We start from the raw sequence: 18,943 nt of genomic DNA on the forward strand, positions 1-18,943 counted from the left end.
AAAAAACACATCTCTTCTCTCTCTGTCACTAAAACCTATGCTCAAGTTGCTCGAAACGCTGTTGCCGTCAGTGGCACAGGCTATTAGGGGAGGGCCAGAGACACAGAGAGAAAAAGAGTAAGAGAGGGAGTGATGATGGATAAGATAGAAAATGAAGGAGAAGAAAGGGAAAAAGAGAAGAGGGGTTAATATGTTAGCAGAAACCATTTCAGCCTCTTTAATTTTCTATTGATCTGAGCTGCAGACCTGTCCTCTCAACCCTGTGTGTGTGTGTGTGTGTGTGTGTGTGTGTGTGTGTGTGTGTGTGTGTGTGTGTGTGTGTGTGTGTGTGTGTGTGTGTGTGTGTGTGTGTGTGTGTGTGTGTGTAGTTCAAAACCTCCAAGCTGTCTGCATACAGAACTCGAGAGTAAGAGAGCTGTCCAGTAAAAACCATGTAACTCCCAAACAACTTTTCATGAGCTAAGAAAAACACCCTCAGCGTCTTCGGTTTAGTGACAAAGCTGCACCACGTTTGTTTTTTCAGCCCACCCAACACTTAATCCTGCATATTATCTAAAAATATTGGACATACATAGTTATTGCATTATCACATGAGGTCGATATGATATGAATGAATGAGTATGAAGAAAAATAGAGCGATAGAGAGAGAAAGAGAATGTGCTGTAAAATAAATTCCACAAAGTTTCTTAAAAATTAGGAACGATAAACTGCTTTCGCTTTTATGTAGTTTGATTTGATTTTTATTCTTGTGTTAGTGGATTAAAATATAACACAAATCCTGACACAAGTGAAAATGTTTTGGAAATACTTTAATAATAATTTAAGCCAATACATTTTAAAGGTGTAAACTAAATGATGGACATGGAGACACGAGCAAAGTGTAGAGAAACAGCCCCCTCTATTGGACAATGTGATATTATCACCAGGCAGAGCGAGGAAAGGAAAGGACAGGAAACGAGAAGGTAGGGATGGCGGAAGAGATGATAGGCAGAGAGATAGCAGATTCATAACCATCACAATGATGTCCAATTGCAGCTGTGTGATGCAATCGCACTGTATCTTATTTGTCCCAAATGCACACACACGCACGCACACGCGCAAACACACACACACACACACTCACACTCACAGACAAAATAGCCTCAGGTGTGACCTGTGCAATACCCCACTCCAGCAGATAGACATTTTTGAGCTGCTCCTATCAACCGGTTCTATTTTTTCACATGTGCCCCCCCCGCCCCTCCCCATTTCTGTCTTGTATTATTATACTGGGAATCAGCGACAGACAGAGAGACAGAGGCTTTACAAAGAATTTACTGTGGGTATAGAGTAGTCATGTATTTTAGGCTCAACCAAAATAATAAGACAACATTTTCCATCTGGAATGGGTCTTTTCTCAAGCGGTACAAGTCAGTGTGGGTAACAGTTTGTCCTAATGTTTTCATGTTGTTGTATTTTTATTTTTACTGGTCTCTTAAATCTCATTTTAGAACAAAAGTGCTCATATAAATTATATTATGTGAGTTGTGTATAAATGTTTCTCTGTGACATTATGAAATGTTGTGAAAGTCGTGTTCTCACAAGCACACTCTTGTAGTCTGGTCCAGTGTGGTGCCAGGGAATGCTCTGATTCTGGGAACTCGGGGTGACCCGCAACACCCACTGTCATGAAGACGTGGCAAGCACCCAAACCACAACACAGCACCCCAAGGCATAGGCCTGACCAGGAACTAAGGAAAGTTTTCATTATCTGGGGTTGCAGTCATTTTCCTAAGAGATCTGTGTTCCTTTTTTTTTATTTTTATTTTTTATTTCAACTATAGGACAACTGACACCCAAGGAATTCCCATCAACAAACTCTCAACTTAAATGTTTGTTGTCAGTGCAAATAATTACAACATATTTGCATTAAACTTCTGGCCAAAGTCTGTACAAAACACTGTGAGTTTTGTTGTCATTAAACTTGCCATCTAAGTCGGTGCCAACAGAGATTACCCAGATGCAGGAAGTTTGCTTTGTGTCCGTTTGATTTCTATTCCGGTGACACTCCGGCGAGAGGGGTAATATAGCAGACAGCTAGACAGACAGCTAGATAGATGGAAGGCCAGACTGCTCCCCTTGTATGAAGGATTATCCCCTATCCTCTGTTTGTGACAAGAGCTGATAAGGGCCTGAGAGGAGAGGCAGCAAGAGGCTGAGAGGGCTAGTGACATATACACACACACACACACACACACACACATATATGCGCATATAATCCACAGCGAGAGAGATATCAATCCATCATTTAGAGCCGGGGATTCAGCAAGAGGAAATAGGTTTTCCTCAATCGTTGACAACCCAACACACACTCTCGCAAACACACACTAACCTGCAACAGCATCTGCTGTACAAAGGGCTCATGGGGCTTCCGAGTTGAATAGGGCTGTTTGAATGACTGTTCAATTTCATCTATTTATCTGATTTACATTTGGCTATTGTTGTCACCACGGCTGTATATCTATGTGTGTTTAGAGCTGTTATTGTGTCTGAATGACATCAGTGTCACTAATAGAAACCACGAATCTAAATGTTCTAATGATAGCTATCTCAATCTTTTATTTTTATTTTTTTTACCATATGCATTGTTGAAATGAAAAAGAAGGAAATGTTAACCAGTGATTTCCATAAAGAATAAGAAAACATGCAACGCAATCCTTGTCCGTAGCTTTTATTAGCAAAAATCTGACTTCCTAAGAATCTGTCGTGTAATTGAAAAGACAAAGTGCAATTACACTGATGACAATCTTGTCAAGGTCTTACTTTCTCATTTAGCATGAATTAACAAAATTGAGAAAATAAATTTTAAAAAAAAAAAAAAAAAAAAAAGTGCAGATAAGGTTCTGCCTCTGAATTTGTGCACATGAGCATGAAAATCCCCGCTCCTCTTCTCAACATGACCACATCTCATGTGGGATAGGTGCCTGTGAGTGTTAACATGGATTTGATAAGTGTCTTATCCTCGTGAACGGAAGCTCAGCACTGACAGGAGAGAACGTATCTTGTTGCTTCTCTGTTCTTTATTTGGTCCTTCCATCTTACTGTTACCTTGAACATATGCACTGATATCCGAGCGGGTAAGAGAAACAGAGGAAATTGTGCTATTGATTACGGTTTGCAAGAACAGGTCAAAGGGTAAACGTGTAAGAGGAACCTTATTGCAAGGTGTGTGTGTCTGTGTGTGTGTGTGTGTGTGTGTGGGGGGGGGGGTTGCTGCAGTGGGAAGTGGTTAAGGAGGTGCCCAAGGGTCTAAAGGGAGCTTTAAGATGATATAATACACTCGCTCACAATCTCGCAATGGCTGTAAAGAGCTCAACTTGATTTCTCAAGATATTGAGCACAATGTGTTGAAAATGTGTGATTCATGTAGGGAACGAGTGCTCTTGCAGTTGATTTTGATATATGAATTTACCAATCTTGAATCAATTCAGCAGCTGTGGTGTGTTTCCCTGCAAATATATTTAAAAAATTTTTTAGCGTTTTGGGATATTTTTAGATAAAGATGGAAGGACTTTCACAATACCCCTTTTATTTTTTTATTAAATTATCCAGGACTCTTCAGTGTTTCTCTAAAATAAGAGAAATTATTTTGGCTGCTTAGATAGAAAAAAAAAGACTGCAAGAGAAGAGGAAGAACTGGTTAAAAAAATACAAGGTGACAGAGGAGGTGAAAGAGATACAAAGAGTAAGGAAAGAAATAATCCAATCCTAGTGGGACAAAGACAAAATGTGTAAGAGAGGGAGGGTGTATTTGGCACTGCATTGCTAAGCGCCAGGTTAGGTGGCAGGGCCATTTGGCGAAGACGCCGGTGCTAGACTTGATGGATGAGACCAACCGCAGGCTCTTTTCTCTTGTAACTTTAAAATCATTAAGCCTTTTACACGGCCATGCAGATTTTTATAGCCACCTCAGACAATCTGTCGCTTGTTCATGTCTTTAGATCAGCAGGATGGGAGCAGACACACAGAGGGAGGACATGGTCCATGTCTCTTAATAGTTGTATTGTGGATTTACAGTCATTTCATATCAATTTGGTTGGATTCAATGCCATTTTATATTTTACTTTTTTGTTTCATAATTTTTGTAAAGAAGCACAATAGATTGGTTTTAATAAAGGTTTAATGTAAAAGTGACCCAGCAAACTATAACACATTTTGTAATGTTTTCGTTACTTTTTGGGCTGATTATTTTTACCCCTGAAATTGTCTTTGCCAAACGTAAACACAATAGGCCTACCATTAGAAAATGTACATTCTCCACCTTTGGACAGTAGGCCTGTTCAGATAATGTGAATTTTTTTTTTTTTAATCTAGAGATATTCACACTTTTTAAATGACATTCTTTCATGTGGAATTTCGCTTTAGCTTTCCGATATGCATACATTTCACATCTCATCCCTGATGATCCTGCTATCACAAGGCAGGTGAAGATGAAGTGCAGGTACGCAGCAGGTAATCTGGCACAGAGAGGACAGCATTGACATTGATCTAAGATTTTAATCTGCTGCTCCTCTTTGCCGGGCACGTTTTGCAATATCAAATACATCCAAGGTGCGGATATGAGTTCTATTAAGAAAACCCAGTTAGCTAAGACAAACTTTTACCCAGCAAATGAGGGCGATGCACACAGTGACATAACATAATCATATTGCTTTATTTTTATCGTATCCTCCCCTCTTTATTTCTCTATGACTGTATGTGTGTGAGTGTATTTAATACATAAAGGCCAATAATGTTAATGACAAACCAGAAGCAACAACAGAGTGGGTGTTCCTGCGATGTGCTCTAAATATTATCAATAACAGCTTGTGTACATATGTAAGTGTGCACATGCCTCAGTCTATCTATCCATCCATCCATCCATCCATCCATCCCTCTCATTTTGCCTCCACAGGCTTCCTCCTCCACTGTTAGGATTCAATTAACACAGTGCAGGCAGCCATGGCACCCTCATTAAAGCTAATTAGTTAAAACATCAGCCAATCTAGCGTTAATTGGCTTTGGTAATTAATTCAGCTGCTAGACCATATGAAAGCAGCAGGGAGAGAGATAATGAGAGGGCGCGAGAGATAGAGAGAGGACCGAAGAGGGTGGAATCGGAGAAGAGGGGGGAAGAGGGAAAGGAAAGAACATAAAAGAAAAAGGGAGAATAGATGAGAGAGAGATAACTCATAAAGAGGCAATGTGAAGGGCAGCCTTATTTCTGTAGGTGTTTGTCTCTGAGTACCAGTTGCTGTCAGTTCAAAGTGTGGTGGGGCTGTTGCACTGACATGCAGCCAGATTGTTTGTCAGAGAGAAAGGTGAACAAAATTAACTTCTCAAGATTAATTTATTAATTATTAATCCTTTTAATAGAAGATAGAAGTTTTAGAGTCAATTCAAACAATTTGTGTGTGTATGTGTGTGTGTGTGTGTGTGTGTGTGTGTGTGTGTGTGTGTGTGTGTGTGTGTGTGTGGTGATTAGGGCTGAGTCAGGCTGTCTATTTCAAACTTGCTGATGCCCCTCTTTGCCAACTGACGCGGCACGTACCTGTCGTGATGAGGCCCCTTTGGGATGGAAATGATTGCCAACAGGCCTCACACCCACACCTCTCCGTCAGATATCCCCCCTCCTCCGGACAGCTGAGGAAGGAGAAATGGAATACAGACAGTCAGCAGAGAGAGGAGAAGAGAGAGGGCATAGGTCAGTGAAAATAAAATAAAAAATTATCTTAAAATGATCTTTCTTTCATTGTATCTCTTTTTCAATGGCAATTTTATTATACACCAACAAATAAAACAATGAGGAAAAATGCAGGATTAGAAGATCCAAGTCCTTTTCATTCTCAAAAATCATACCGAATGCCATCATTATGACATATTTGAAAGTGTGAGTTATAACATAAGATTTTAAATAGCACAAGAAAGAATTAGTAATCCTTCAAGAATATATATCTTTTTTCTTTCCTTTTTCCTGCAAAAGTGTGTGTGTGTGTTGTGTGTTGTGTGTTGTGTGCGTGATAGGGCTCTTGAATTGAGATTTAGCCTGTAGCGGCTAGTTGTGCCTCTGCTCTGTGGGTCAGCGCTTGGTTAATGCTCCATTAATTTACTTCTTTCTTCCTCGCCACTGTGTCTCTCTAACACACTCACACACACACACACACACACACACACACTGACAAGGTGATTGATTAAATAAACAGCTGTCAGTAGTTGGAGATAACCTCACCAGCATCACGCTGCTGTCTTTCAGACAGACACACACACACACACACACACACACACACACACACATACACACGTGCAGCAGGGTCCCAGGAGTAAAACCCACATTACACATGCTGACACACACACAGGGATCATCGGATGACCATTTATCAGCGTATGTTTAAAACCAGGCAGCTGATGATTTATGACACATTATCTTGGCGTTTCACGTTTGTTTACCTAAATCCTCCAAATTTCATATACATTTCTTTCAATTTTTAGTTTCTATTAAAGAGCAAAGTGGGCCCAAAAATGCTGTCTACCAAGGCCCAAACCTTTTCCCTATGACATAATGAAAGAATATCCTACATGTAGAAACAGTCACAGTGTTCCCATGTTGCCAAAATGTCCTGTCCATGTAAAATGAATGCATCTTCTGATTTACATTTCACTCTTTCTCACAGTGCAGCATGTCAGCAAACAGACAGCAAACACATCCACACTACTACTACTGCTACTACACACACACACACACACACACACCTTTCCCCTCTCTATCCCTCTATCCAGCCATCTCTTCATCCTTCCTCTCCACCACGCCGACATTTCATTTGCTTTTCTAAAACTGACAACCCCAGGGAGCGAGGGGAGGGATAGTGAAAGAGCCTGGTGATGAGTTTTGAGCAGGGCGTGGAGGAGTGCTATTTAAAAGCGCCATGCATCATTGTCAGGGAGTGAGAACGTGCAAACACACACACACACACACACACACACGTGCGGTCAGACAGACACAGGAAACACACATGCACGGAGAAGCGCAACGCAGCACGGGTGGCAAACTGAAGTTGACCCCCGTTCCATTTCATCAAATGTCCTCTGAATGAGCCGCACAGCCTCATCTGTTTTGCACACAGACACACACACACACACACAGACACACACACGGAGCTAGTGATCAGCCTAGTGTCTAGCCTGCTTAAATCACAGCTCACTTAAGAAAAAACCATATCACCTCACTGGGAGACGCACACACACACCTTGCTAGTCCCATTTGTGTTAATGCGGCCCCTGGTTTGGGGCTTTAGGGCTCATATTTGCCATTATGGAGATGATGGCTTTACGGGGGCCTCTCACCTCACCTTGCGTTGGTTGGGGAGTAGAGAGGGGAGAGTCGAAATGAAGGCTGACACCTCGGTGGGATTTATTTGATTGTGGATGCGAGGCGGTGTCATTCTGGAGAGGGGGTAAAATAAGGGGGGATGAGAGGGAAGGAGGAGGGCTGGACCCCTTGGGCTAAGTGAAAAGAAGAAGAGAGGATGGCGGTGTGAAGGGAGAGAGGAAAGGGAAAGAAAGAGAAGGAAAGAAATAACGGAAAGAAAAAGAAATAGATTGAGGGGGAGCAGAAGTGGCCCCTCTTTCCCTTCCCGTGAATCAAATCAAATTCCCCTTATCGCACATTATTTGAAGAGGTTATCGGGCGCGGTAATGCGGTTACACGCCGGGCCGCGGCTGAGAGATTTCCTTGTTTACCGATGTTGGCGGGTGTTATAGCTAACCGGCCGGACGAGTGGCGAGGGGAGGGGGTAAAAGCAGGAGGAGGTAGAGGAGGGGAAGAGGAGAAAAGAGGGGTAGCGGGCATAAACACTTGATGCATGTCAGAAAACTCATTTAGGGGAACAACAAGGAAGGGGAATGGCTGTGTGTGTGTGTGTGTGTGTGTGTGTGTGTGTGTGTGTGTGTGTGTGTGTGTGTGTGTGTGTGTGTGTGTGTGTGTGTGTGTGTGTATGTGTGTGTGTGTGTGTGTGTGTGTGTATTTGCACACACAAGGAGAAGACAGTTGTTCAAGGACAGAAAAACAGCCTCTACATGTAGACACTTTGTAATTCCATTTGGGAAATGTGCTTGTGTGTTTTGTGAGTGTGGATGTTGCAGTGTGTGTGTGTGTGTGTGTGTGTGTGTGTGTGTGTGTGTGTGTGTGTGTGTGTGTGTGTGTGTGGCCACCAACATACTGTATGTGTGCCAACTCATAAATTTGGCTCTCCTCTTTTCTGACTCTTATTGTTGTGCTTAAATCCAGTTTACATGCTCAGTGTTCATTAGCTGATTGTGTGTATACTTTACAAGTGTATGCAATCCCCTGCAACAGACTTAAAAGATAGAAAATGGTCAAGTTCATGGCAATTCCAACATTTCTGTTTCTTTTTAAATATTCCATCCAACTAGTTTTAAAAGAGTACACATTTAAAGCAAAAGGTTCCTTAAATTGCTGATTGCTGCAGCACAATATTCAGTCTAAAGCCATACATGAGATATTTTTTTGATTTATTTTTTGATTTCAAGAACAGTCCCACATACAATCTCTTGTTTCCCGAGCGAAAGGAATGATGGGCGAGATAAAAGCGAAAGGATGACACGCAATACAGGTCATTAAATAGGATTTGGACCAACAGTGTTGTGTGTACATGGTTTGCCTCTTAGCCCATTGAGCCATGAGGACACCCCAAATGGTTTTTTATCTCTGGCCCCATTGAGAGTGAGTATTGAGCTGACAATCCCTGTCCTCTCTGGAGGTGGCCTTTTACCTCAGCTCATTGTAGTCTGTGACTGGGAGCCTGCGCTATCTAGCATCTATTGATTCCCACTTCATCTGGACCAAAGCAACACAGGAGAGGGTAGAGAGACATAGACAGACAGAGAGAGACATAGAGAGAGACAGAGAGAGACATAGAGAGACAGAGAGAGAGTAAGAGGTAGAGAAGGTGTGTGTGTGCGTGTGTGCGTGTGCGCGTGTGTGTGTGCGTGTGCGCCCGCACAGCATTGAAGAAAAACGTGAATATTAGGATGAAAGTATGATCAAATGTCAAACAATACAACTGCAAAGAAAGAAGGGATGGAAATAGGACGATTCACCCTCTTTGCTCTCCACTCTTGCGTATGATCTAGCTCTCTCCACATCACCATCTGTGTCTTTAATTACTTGTCTAATTTGTGTGTGTGTGTGTGTGTGTGTGTGTGCGTGTGTGTGTGCGTGCATGCGTGTGTGTGTATTCCTCATTATTTTATTAATTAAATATCTTCTTTCTTCTTAAGTATGGGTTCTATTAGTTCTTTAACTTTTTGAATCATTATTAGCTTAAAGAAATCTTAAAAAAAACATACTTAACATGGTTTATTAGCTTAATACTTGATGATCTTGCACTGATATGTTTCAGATGTCTGCTACAGAAAACGACTCTTTCTGTTTCTCAGCTCTGAAACATATTTAAACACAATGACGTTTCATATGCTTTCATATCTGTGATTGGCTTTGACAATAGAGGATATGCAAGTGCATTGTTGCTGGAAAAAGTATTCTCGTATACATTGCCCAGACTAAGTCACACAATTACATGTACAATAGGAATTAGGGACTCTTTGGATTGAGTTAGACCAGCCAAAGTGTCCATGTCAATACTATAGCAGCCAGTAAATAAATCAGACAGAAGATGCAAAAAGTCAGTGGATATGCTTTTGTGACATGAACAAAAACCAGCGAGAGCCATTAAGTGGATCAAGTGACAGAGATGAAAAAGATAGAAGACAGTGAAAGAGGAGAGAGTGATAGAGGAATGGTCGGGTTGAATACAGAGAGAAAAAGAAAGAGATCTGGAAAGAGAAACAAAAGGGTGAAAGCAGGAAAATAGGAGATGGAGGGAGCGAGAAATCGAGCAAAGTAGAAAGACAGAAGGAAGGATTGAGAGAGGAAGCTAGAAGGGAAAGAAAGTCTGAGAGATGAGACGATCCATCTTGGCACATTAGGGGGGGATCAAGCCTACACTCCATCATGGTTGTCAGAGAGATGCACACCTCCTCTCTCCTCTCCTCCATCCACGTATCCATCCATCCCTCGTTTGCTCCGCCAGCCGGCATTTCACTGAAGAATCTCAACACTAAAAAGTCCTGTCAGGCCTATTTCCTTGTTATTGTCCAGCCCTCTCCCTCTTCCTCCTCACCCCTCCTCTCCCTTCTCGGACTCTGATACCTTCCCTCTTCTCCCAGAGATTAAACGCACCCATGTTGCGCCGCAGGGTGTGTGTGTGTGTGTGTGTTTGAGCTGTGAGGTCCAAAGCACGACATGTGGGAAAGTCTGTGTGTGTGTGTGTGTGTGTGTGTGTGTGTGTGTGTGTGTGTGTGTGTGTGTGTGTGTGTGTGTGTGTGTGTGTGTTGCCCCGACATTAATCATCTTTAAGGCGCTGACAAGCCTGGTGTGCGACATCACATCAACACCACCCTCCCCCTCCCCCTCCCCCTCCCTCCTCACACCCTTCTCCCCCCTTTCTCTTCTCCTCTTCTTCTTCTCCACTGGATTTATCTGTCCCTCCGCCTCTCCCCGTCACTCACTTCCCTCAGGGAGCGCTTGACAGAGGGAGGGAAACATAGAGGGGGAAAAGGAAAGAAACACAAGGGGTGAGAGTGACCAAAAAAAGGGTGAGAGACAGTGACAGCAAAGTTGGAAAAAAAAAAAAAACATTGGATTTGAGGAAGAAAAGAAAGACCAGGAAAGAAATAGTCACCGGTTCCATCACACAGAGCAAGTTAAATTTGAGTGTGTGTACTATGTGTTTGCAGCTGAATTCAAACCGATTCAAATCAAAAGACACAAAACTTCTCCACTTTAGTCTTCCCTGTTGTTGATTGTTGACATTCTGTTGTCACACCCGGGCATCTGTATTTTCCTTTTCATCACTTTTTTGTTAATACATAATACAAATAAAAGTCACTTCAAAGGGAAATGACTGCGCATTGGAATGCGCAAAAAAAAAAGTATACTCACACTGTGCAAAAAAAAACCCATCTACTTAAAAAAAAGTAAATTTTATAACAAAACATAAAAAACAAGACATAACAAAAGCCGAAAAATAATCAAGCGCAGGAATATATTTGTGTGCATGCCTGTGTGTGTGTGTGTGTGCCCGTCCTCCAGGTGTGTGTTTGTCTGCGAAATAGAAAGCCCCATCAGCTGCAGACAGGGATTGGATCTTTCTTTGTTTGCTGTGGCGGATGGCGACGGCTTCAGCATGACTCAAATTATCTTGTCAAAGCGATAAAGGGGAGAAGGGAAGGGAAAGGAGTGGGGGGGGGGCAGAGAAAGTGAGATGGAGAAACAAGGAGAGAAAGGGAAATATACTGAAGGGAGCGTGGTGGAGGAGACAATAAAGCAGAGAAAAAGAAAAAGAAAGGAGATGAGCAACATAGAAAATGAGAGAGTTGAGGGGACAGAGAAAGTGATGGGGCAACAGAAAAAGAAAGAAATAGAAAGAAAGAAAGATGAAAAAGGGGAGGCCAACAATGAAATAATCAAAGAGGAGATGAGAGAAAGAAGAGAGGAGGAGAAATAAATGAAACAAATAAGTGGATGGTAGGGAGCAGAAAATTAGAAATGGATGAGTCTGGAGAGAAAGCACAGAGAGGGAAAGGTGTGGAAATAAAAGAGGTAGAGATAGAGCGGCGGAGAGATAGATAGAGAGTAATCGATTACCTATTTTTCAAAGTCACTTAACGTGTCCAGTGCTGTGGCTCTGTTAAGTAGCGGTGCAGGAGAATGGGAGGCCGTTATGCACACACACGCTCTGAAAAAGGGGAGGGGCGGGGGGTGATGTGTGTGTGTGTGGCATTGTGTGTGTGTGTGTGTGTGCGTGTGTGCGTGTGTGTGTGTGTGTGTGTGTGTGTGTGGCATTGTGTGTTCAGTGTGTGGTTCCACACTAGTTGTCTCTTGATGAGTTCTCTTGCAGGAAACTGTTCTGACAGACCAATATGTGAGCAAGGTTACGTGTCCCCAGAGGGCTGGGTGTGTGCATGTGTATGTATATGTGTGTGTGTGTGTGTGTGTGTGTGTGTGTGTCTCTGTGTGTGTGTGAGAGAGTGAGAGAGAGAGAGAGAGAGAGAGAGAGAGAGAGAGAGAGAGACAACGAGTACAAGACAGATAGGGGGTCTCCCCCGTACCTGGTCCTGTTGTTGCCGTGGTGACAGCAAGTCTAAACGGGATATCCTGGCTGAGGCGGAGCCCATGTTCCCGGGGCTAAAAAAAGCCCATTTGATTAGCTAAATACAGGAAATCAGGAAGTGTCCTCTGACATTAAGCACTGAGACACTTTCAATAGATGTTATTTTTAGCCAGACACTCTCAAATATAGCTTGAGAAAGTAAGATGTATACTACTATACTAACGCACACACAAAGGCACACATACTATGACATGCAAAAAATGCCAAGTGCGCACTTTCCGATACACACAATGAAACATACACACACACAAACACACACACACACACACACACAGGTGGGCCCCACCCTGTGCCCTGCTGATCAAGGACAATGAAGTGAGGTAGTGTTGGCAGACTCTATACAGCATTATCTCATCCAGGGCTGACACTTCTTTAAATCTGCTTTGACCTGAGAGGACACAGTGGAGACTGTACAGCACTATATTCCCCTTTCTGTCTGTGTGTGTAAAGCAGAATTATAATGCACATGCACTTAATGTGTGTGGTTTAAGAGAGTAAAACCACGGTTCAAGCCTTGGTGCTTGCAAGAATACACAATGCTGAAGTTTCCTTTAGTGTCCTTGGTAAATTGAAGGGCTGCCAGGTCAAATTTGTAGAGTATGTGTGGCACGACAAATACAAACACAGTTGGTTACATTTGCCTTTGTGAAACAATTTAGACAAGAGAGCCTCTGTGAAAGAGATACCCAACAAGTAGCCTACTGTTATATATTTGTTATATGTACTGACATTGTTTGTGTGTGTGTGTGTGTGTGTGTGTGTGTGAGACACTTGTGATAGTTCCCAACAGCTGAAACAGATACAAGTTCAAATGAGATCACTGGTCACTTGAGATCCATTTAAGATGCATTTTAATGCCAGACAGAATCTGGATACAATTGTTTGGGTGCCTGGCTCTTATTTGTATATAGATGCTGATGTTTCTCCCTTTGCCTTGCTTTCTGTCTTGTCCCCAGGTAAAAAGAAGATGTCCCTGTATGACAGCCAGGCTCCAATCTGTCCCATCTGCCAGGTGCTGCTCAGGCCCGGAGAGCTACAGGAGCACATGGAGACAGAGATAGAGAGGCTAGCTGCCATATGCTTCAGGTAGGCCCGAAACGCCTTGTTTCTTGCTCGCCCACACACACTTTGTGAAAGAAAGAAAAAAGGAGACATTGTTGTTCAATGGACATTTAGCTTACACATTGGGGCTGTTAGCTTGCGCAGTGGCAGCAATTCCCGACTTAAATAACGAACGAAACTCTAAAATAAACCCAGCTGACCCTTGAATGAATTGCCGCTCAGCATGCTAACTAACCAGATATAACGTTTTGTAGTGGCTGAAATCTTTTTTTTTTAACCTTTGACACAAGCTAGCTCTCTTTTCCTGTGTTTTCAGTCTTCCTGCTAGGCTAAACACATATCTGCATATCTTTATCATGTAACTAGAGAAATCAAACTGATATCCATCCTTAAGACAAATACTTCACTGGCTCATAAAGATAAATACATCTTTTAGGCGTAGGGTGAAGGCTGAGCTTTAACTCAACTTTTATGTCAGGCTCAATGACTGCTTTTCTTTCCAAGCAGAGATTTTGGTGCAATAAATCTGCATAAAAGGCAGAGGCATGCCGCCGACGTAACGCTAAGTGTTTCCCGCAGGGATTAGGATTCAAACCTGTGACCTCAAGTTCACTGCCGCCTCCTTCTTCTCCTCATGGCAGTTGCACGAGCTGTTTTACGGTGGATAAATCAACTCCGAGCCCTTTTAACGATGGGACACAACCATTAGGATCCATATTTCACCTTGACCGCACGTCTGGCTGTGTGTGTTTGTGTACATACGTGTGTGGCCTGTGTGATGCTGTGTTTGCGTATGACCCGATGTCCACCTTAGCGGCCCAGCTTTATGATAGTCCCCATTAACCTGGAGGAACAGGGCAACAGATAGCGTCACCCCACATGGAAATCACACTTCATTTACCCCCGTTTACACCTACCAAACCCCTCCTCCCGTCTGTCCAGTCCGGTCCTCTCTCTTTTTTGCAGCCTGTTCCCCTCATCTTCCTTCTTGTTTCCCCATCCTTCCATCTTTCTCTTTCTTCACTAATCCTCCCTGTTATCTACTACCTTTTCTTTGCCCTATCCAACCTTACTTATGTCCTCTTTAGTCCGCTTTTCTCTTTTTCTTCCCAAACACTTTTCAATCCGTCTTCATCTAACCCAGTCCTGTCATTTCTTCGTTACCTGATTTCACCATGTTTCTAAAAGCTGCACGCTAACATATAGGACCAAAGCAGTGGCCAGGGATAAACCCATTATCCTCAGTGTGAACAGGTCAACATGTGTATTTCCTCTTGGCTTTGTGAGTAGGAAAGGATGTACGTAGAGACAGCATGACAGTTAGAGAGAATCTCAAAAACGAATCAAAAGAATCATGAAAAATTGGGCAAGGGTGGTGACAAAGGAATAAAGACAAAGAAGTGGATGGATTGAGGAGTTAGGTAAAGAATGTAAGGGATCAAAAATAAATCTCAGTGGATAAAAGTTATTACAAAATAACTTTACAGAGACAGACAGCTAACAAAGTAAGTGACACAAAGAATAGAATTAAAAAAAGATGGTGTTATCCAAAGGTCCACTTGGTTTTTCCTGAGCTTTCAGCCATATCTCTTGGCCTTCATCAGCCGATAGAGTTTGCTCACTTATCATGGAGATGGTTAAGTTTTTTTTCTCCAACTAAGCCATCTCCATGACACCTGAGCACACTCAATCCCTTATTGAAGCCTGTGAGATCTGGCTAAAAAAGTGGATCTTAATATAGAGAATAGAATAGAACAAAATAGAATAGTATAGAATAGAATAGATTACATTACATGGGAGCACTGAGTGAGAGTCATCCATCTGTCATTGTCTGATATGGTGAGGTGTTTCAATAATTAATAAAGGTTAGTAGTCTGCCCTTCCCTCTGTGGGTCTGAGATACTGTGTGTACACACACACACACACAAACACGCACACACACACAAGCGTGCACGCGGTTATTTAAGGAAATAGCGTCATCCCCGGGTGAGATTGGATGGTGGCTAACGTCACAGCTGGCTGATTTAGCTACTCGCCATTAACCCATCCGACACACATACACATCCCACAAGAATAAAAAGAGGACAAGAGAAGAGAGGAGGCACAGGAGAATGCAAAGGATAACATTTTATGATATTTTGATACATTTTCTGTGTTTGTGTGTACGTATGTATGCGTGTCAGAGGGAATGGAAGCAGGAGATAAAATAAAAGCAGAAAGTTCTGTGTGTGTCTTATATCGCAAAACCACATTCTATATCACACACATGCACACACACACACGCACACACACACCTCTCCCCGGCTCTCTGCATGGCAGCAGCCATCATTGAAAGTGACAGTGGGAATTTGGTCCAATTTGTAGTAAATCTGCCTTTAATGACCAGCGCTTGCTGAATGAAAGAGCTGTGGATATGGAAAAGAAGGTGTGTGTGTGTGTGTGTGTGTGTGTGTGTGTGTGTGTGTGTGTGTGTGTGTGTGTGTGTGTGTGTGTGTGTGTGTGTGTGTGTATATGTGTGTGTGTGTGTGTGTGTGTGTTTGAGTATCTTGGTGTGAAAAATGTGTGTCCCATATCTGCCTGGCCTCTTCTGTGAATATCTGTGCTGTGTGTTTCTATTTGTTTTCTATTTCTCTTCTCTGCATGTGTGTGTTTCATTACAACTGCCAACCTGTCCTCTCTTGTGACTGTGTGCCCTGCCGCTTGTTCATGGGCCACAGCTTCTCGTGTATGGACATGGAAATCACACACACACACACACACACACACACACACACACACACACACACACACACACACGCACACACAGTTGAGCAAATGGTAATCTATCATGCCCTGTAAACGTCAGGTGGCTCGTGGGGGCAAAGTAATCTACATACCCCATCACCCCCTCCTCTTCGTACCCCTACTTCTCTTCTTCCTCCTCCTGCATAATCAATTTGCCTCCACAAAAGCAAACCCCCACCTCTCCAGCAGACGGCACAAAAAGGCAAAAAGCAATCAGTATCTTGAGGTTAGCACCATCCCTCCTTTCCACCCAACTCCCACTGACTCACTCACTCTCTCTCTCTCTCTCTCTCCATCTCTCTCTCTCTCTCTCTCTCTCCCTCCCTTTGGAAGGGAGTGGAGGTAGGAGGGGCAGTGACTCCCGCTAGCTGTCAATCAAACTCAGTCTGTCTCTACTTGTGTAGGATTAATGCAGTTTTAATCCGGTTTATAGAGGTGGGCAGTTGTAGGCTACTGAATAGAATTGCTTCCAAATTACAAAATGTTTAATACATTTTTACTTCCACTTTTATTTTGAAAAACTATATGTTATAATAACATAAGAACGATTTTAGACAGACCCCAGACAACTAAAGTCATGGTCCAAATATACTGTAAATACATTTTTTTTTCAGTTATTAATCAATTATGATCTCTGATTTTCTGACTTGTTAAAGTCAGTGGACACAAAGTCCATCTCTCCTTTTTTTTGTTCTCTTTTACTTGTATGGCAGATGGCAAACAAACACACCACCTGATCTCTTATGACTACTTCCTGTTCATGATCTCACAGGTTCTTGCCCCTCCTTTATGTTTAACACGTTCAGAGAGGGTACTGTATGACGTGGTGAGACAATGTGTTGTAAGACTAGTTTGAAGCACCTACATGCCCTCACCTGTCTCCCTCCCTGTTCACACACAGGCCTCATTACCACAACACACGTTAAATTGCTTTGTCTTCCGTCTTTTATTCCTCCCCTCCTTCCTTTTCCTCCCATCTGTGTGTTTGTTTCACTTTGCTGTGCTGCTCATTTCCACACTCCTCTCCTTGTTTTGACATGGCAGGCAGCTGGAATTTCTAGCCCCATAGACCCCCCCCCCCATCAAACATTCATAGAACCGGGCAAACAGACGTGCGAAACTGCAAGAAGAGCGACACACCAACTCTCCCTATCAATCCCTCCCTTTCTTTCTCTCCTTTTCTGTCTTCCTTCATCTTTCCCTTGCTCGATCTCTCTCTTTATGTGGCTCGCTCTTCCTCCCTCGCCACATCTCTCTCTCTCACCTCACATTTCATCTCCTTCTACCTCTTTTCTTTCTTTCCCCTTCTTCACTCCCTTTCATCTCTATCACCCCCTCTGTCATTGTGGCAATTTTCTACCATCGCGGCAGGCATGCAACTGCTACCCTCTCTCGCTCTCTCTTCCTCTCTCCCTCTCCCTCCTTCTCTTGTCGCTGTTTGACACTGTCAACAAGCAGGTAGAGGTGGCTGTTATTGTTGATGCCTCTGCAGAGGTTCCAGGTAATGAATAAAAGAGAGATAGAGGGAGAAGGAGAGAGAGAGAGAGAGAGAGAGATGACAGAGACAGAGATAGAAAAGGGAAAAGACAGGTGGGGGTGTTGGCAGATTCTCCTGCATTACACAGCAGCTTGACTGTGTCACCCATGTTTATTCTCTTTGTTGGTGGCGGGGAGGCCCGGTGTTCAGCTTCCACCCACACTCACACACACACACACACACACACACACACACACAGTAGCAAGACAATATACAGATGCAAACGCACATCCATGGGTACACACACAGCACAGAGACAGTAATGACACGTTTTCACAGACATGTTCAATGCATACACAGACACCTGTACTGTACACTGATACACATGCACACTCTCACTTGCAAAAGCTAATCTCAGATCATCAATCACATCAGGTAAGGACCAATGAAAACTAAAATGACTGTAACTCATAACTAATTATAACTCTAACAACTCACTAACCTAATATCCAGTCTTTTGATATTTTTCTGATGTATTTTCGAGACTATCCTCCCAGAAGAAATTATCACGATCCATATTTAGATGTAATAGTGGCGGCGAGCTCTAGTGGCCTTAGCAATTATGACGGGAGCAAGCCATCATATAAAGCTTGTGTGTTAAAAGCTGTTTCAACGTTCATATGGGTATCTGACCTTCATTTGTAAAAGCCGTGGAGGGCCTTTTTAAATACATGGACGTTGCTATTATTTAAGGTATAAACTGGTGGTTTGTTTGAAAGACCTACTGATTTAAAGTAAAAACATGAACGACACTCCGCATCACAGAATGAGTACGAGGAAAAGAAATACTTTCACTGTACTTCCATCCCTCTATCACATCATACATTTCTTCATATCTCTGTGCAGCTATGCATTATATTCCTGTCTTATATTTCCCTTGTCTTGCTCTTGTGCGCCACTTTGTAAAAGCTTCTCTCAGATAAGTGAAAAAATAAGGCTTTTTATTCTTATTATCCACCCACCCAGCCATTGAAAAAGAAAATCCCTTGTCTACCAAGGCATGCTGTCAGATTAGAGGTCGAGCAAATTCGGTTTCAGGCGCATTCCTTTCCATGGGCTGGGTGTGTGTGTGTGTGTGTGTGTGTGTGTGTGTGTGTGTGTGTGCGCGCGTGGCGCCTGTGTGTGTGTGTGTGTGTGTGTGTGTGTGTGTGTGTGATACGGCGTCCGTGTTTGCGCGCGTGCGTGTGTGTGTGTGTGTGTGTGTGTGTGTGTGTGTGTCCGAGTGGGTCTGGAGTACTAACAGGGTCTCAAAGCAAACATGACAACCCAGTCTCGCTTTGTCAACGTCAAG

General features: G+C 42.9%; 1 protein-coding gene across 11 annotated transcripts in view; it reads left to right on the forward strand.

The window, feature by feature from the left end:
* Positions 1-18,943, forward strand: part of rnf220a (ring finger protein 220a) — a 152,378-nt gene that overhangs the window by 93,171 nt on the left and 40,264 nt on the right. For 7 of the 11 annotated variants that reach the window (XM_039815308.1, XM_039815310.1, XM_039815306.1 and 4 more), the window contains exons 2-3: positions 5,504-5,722; positions 13,226-13,355. In XM_039815308.1, coding sequence (XP_039671242.1) covers positions 5,504-5,722; positions 13,226-13,355 — 349 coding nt within the window. The remainder of the gene's footprint in view (positions 1-5,503; positions 5,723-13,225; positions 13,356-18,943) is intronic. The other 4 variants (XM_039815311.1, XM_039815317.1, XM_039815316.1 and 1 more) reach the window with 1 other exon arrangement.

Source organism: Perca fluviatilis, chromosome 11 (assembly GCF_010015445.1).
Source record: "Perca fluviatilis chromosome 11, GENO_Pfluv_1.0, whole genome shotgun sequence".
Lineage (NCBI taxonomy): Eukaryota > Metazoa > Chordata > Actinopteri > Perciformes > Percidae > Perca > Perca fluviatilis.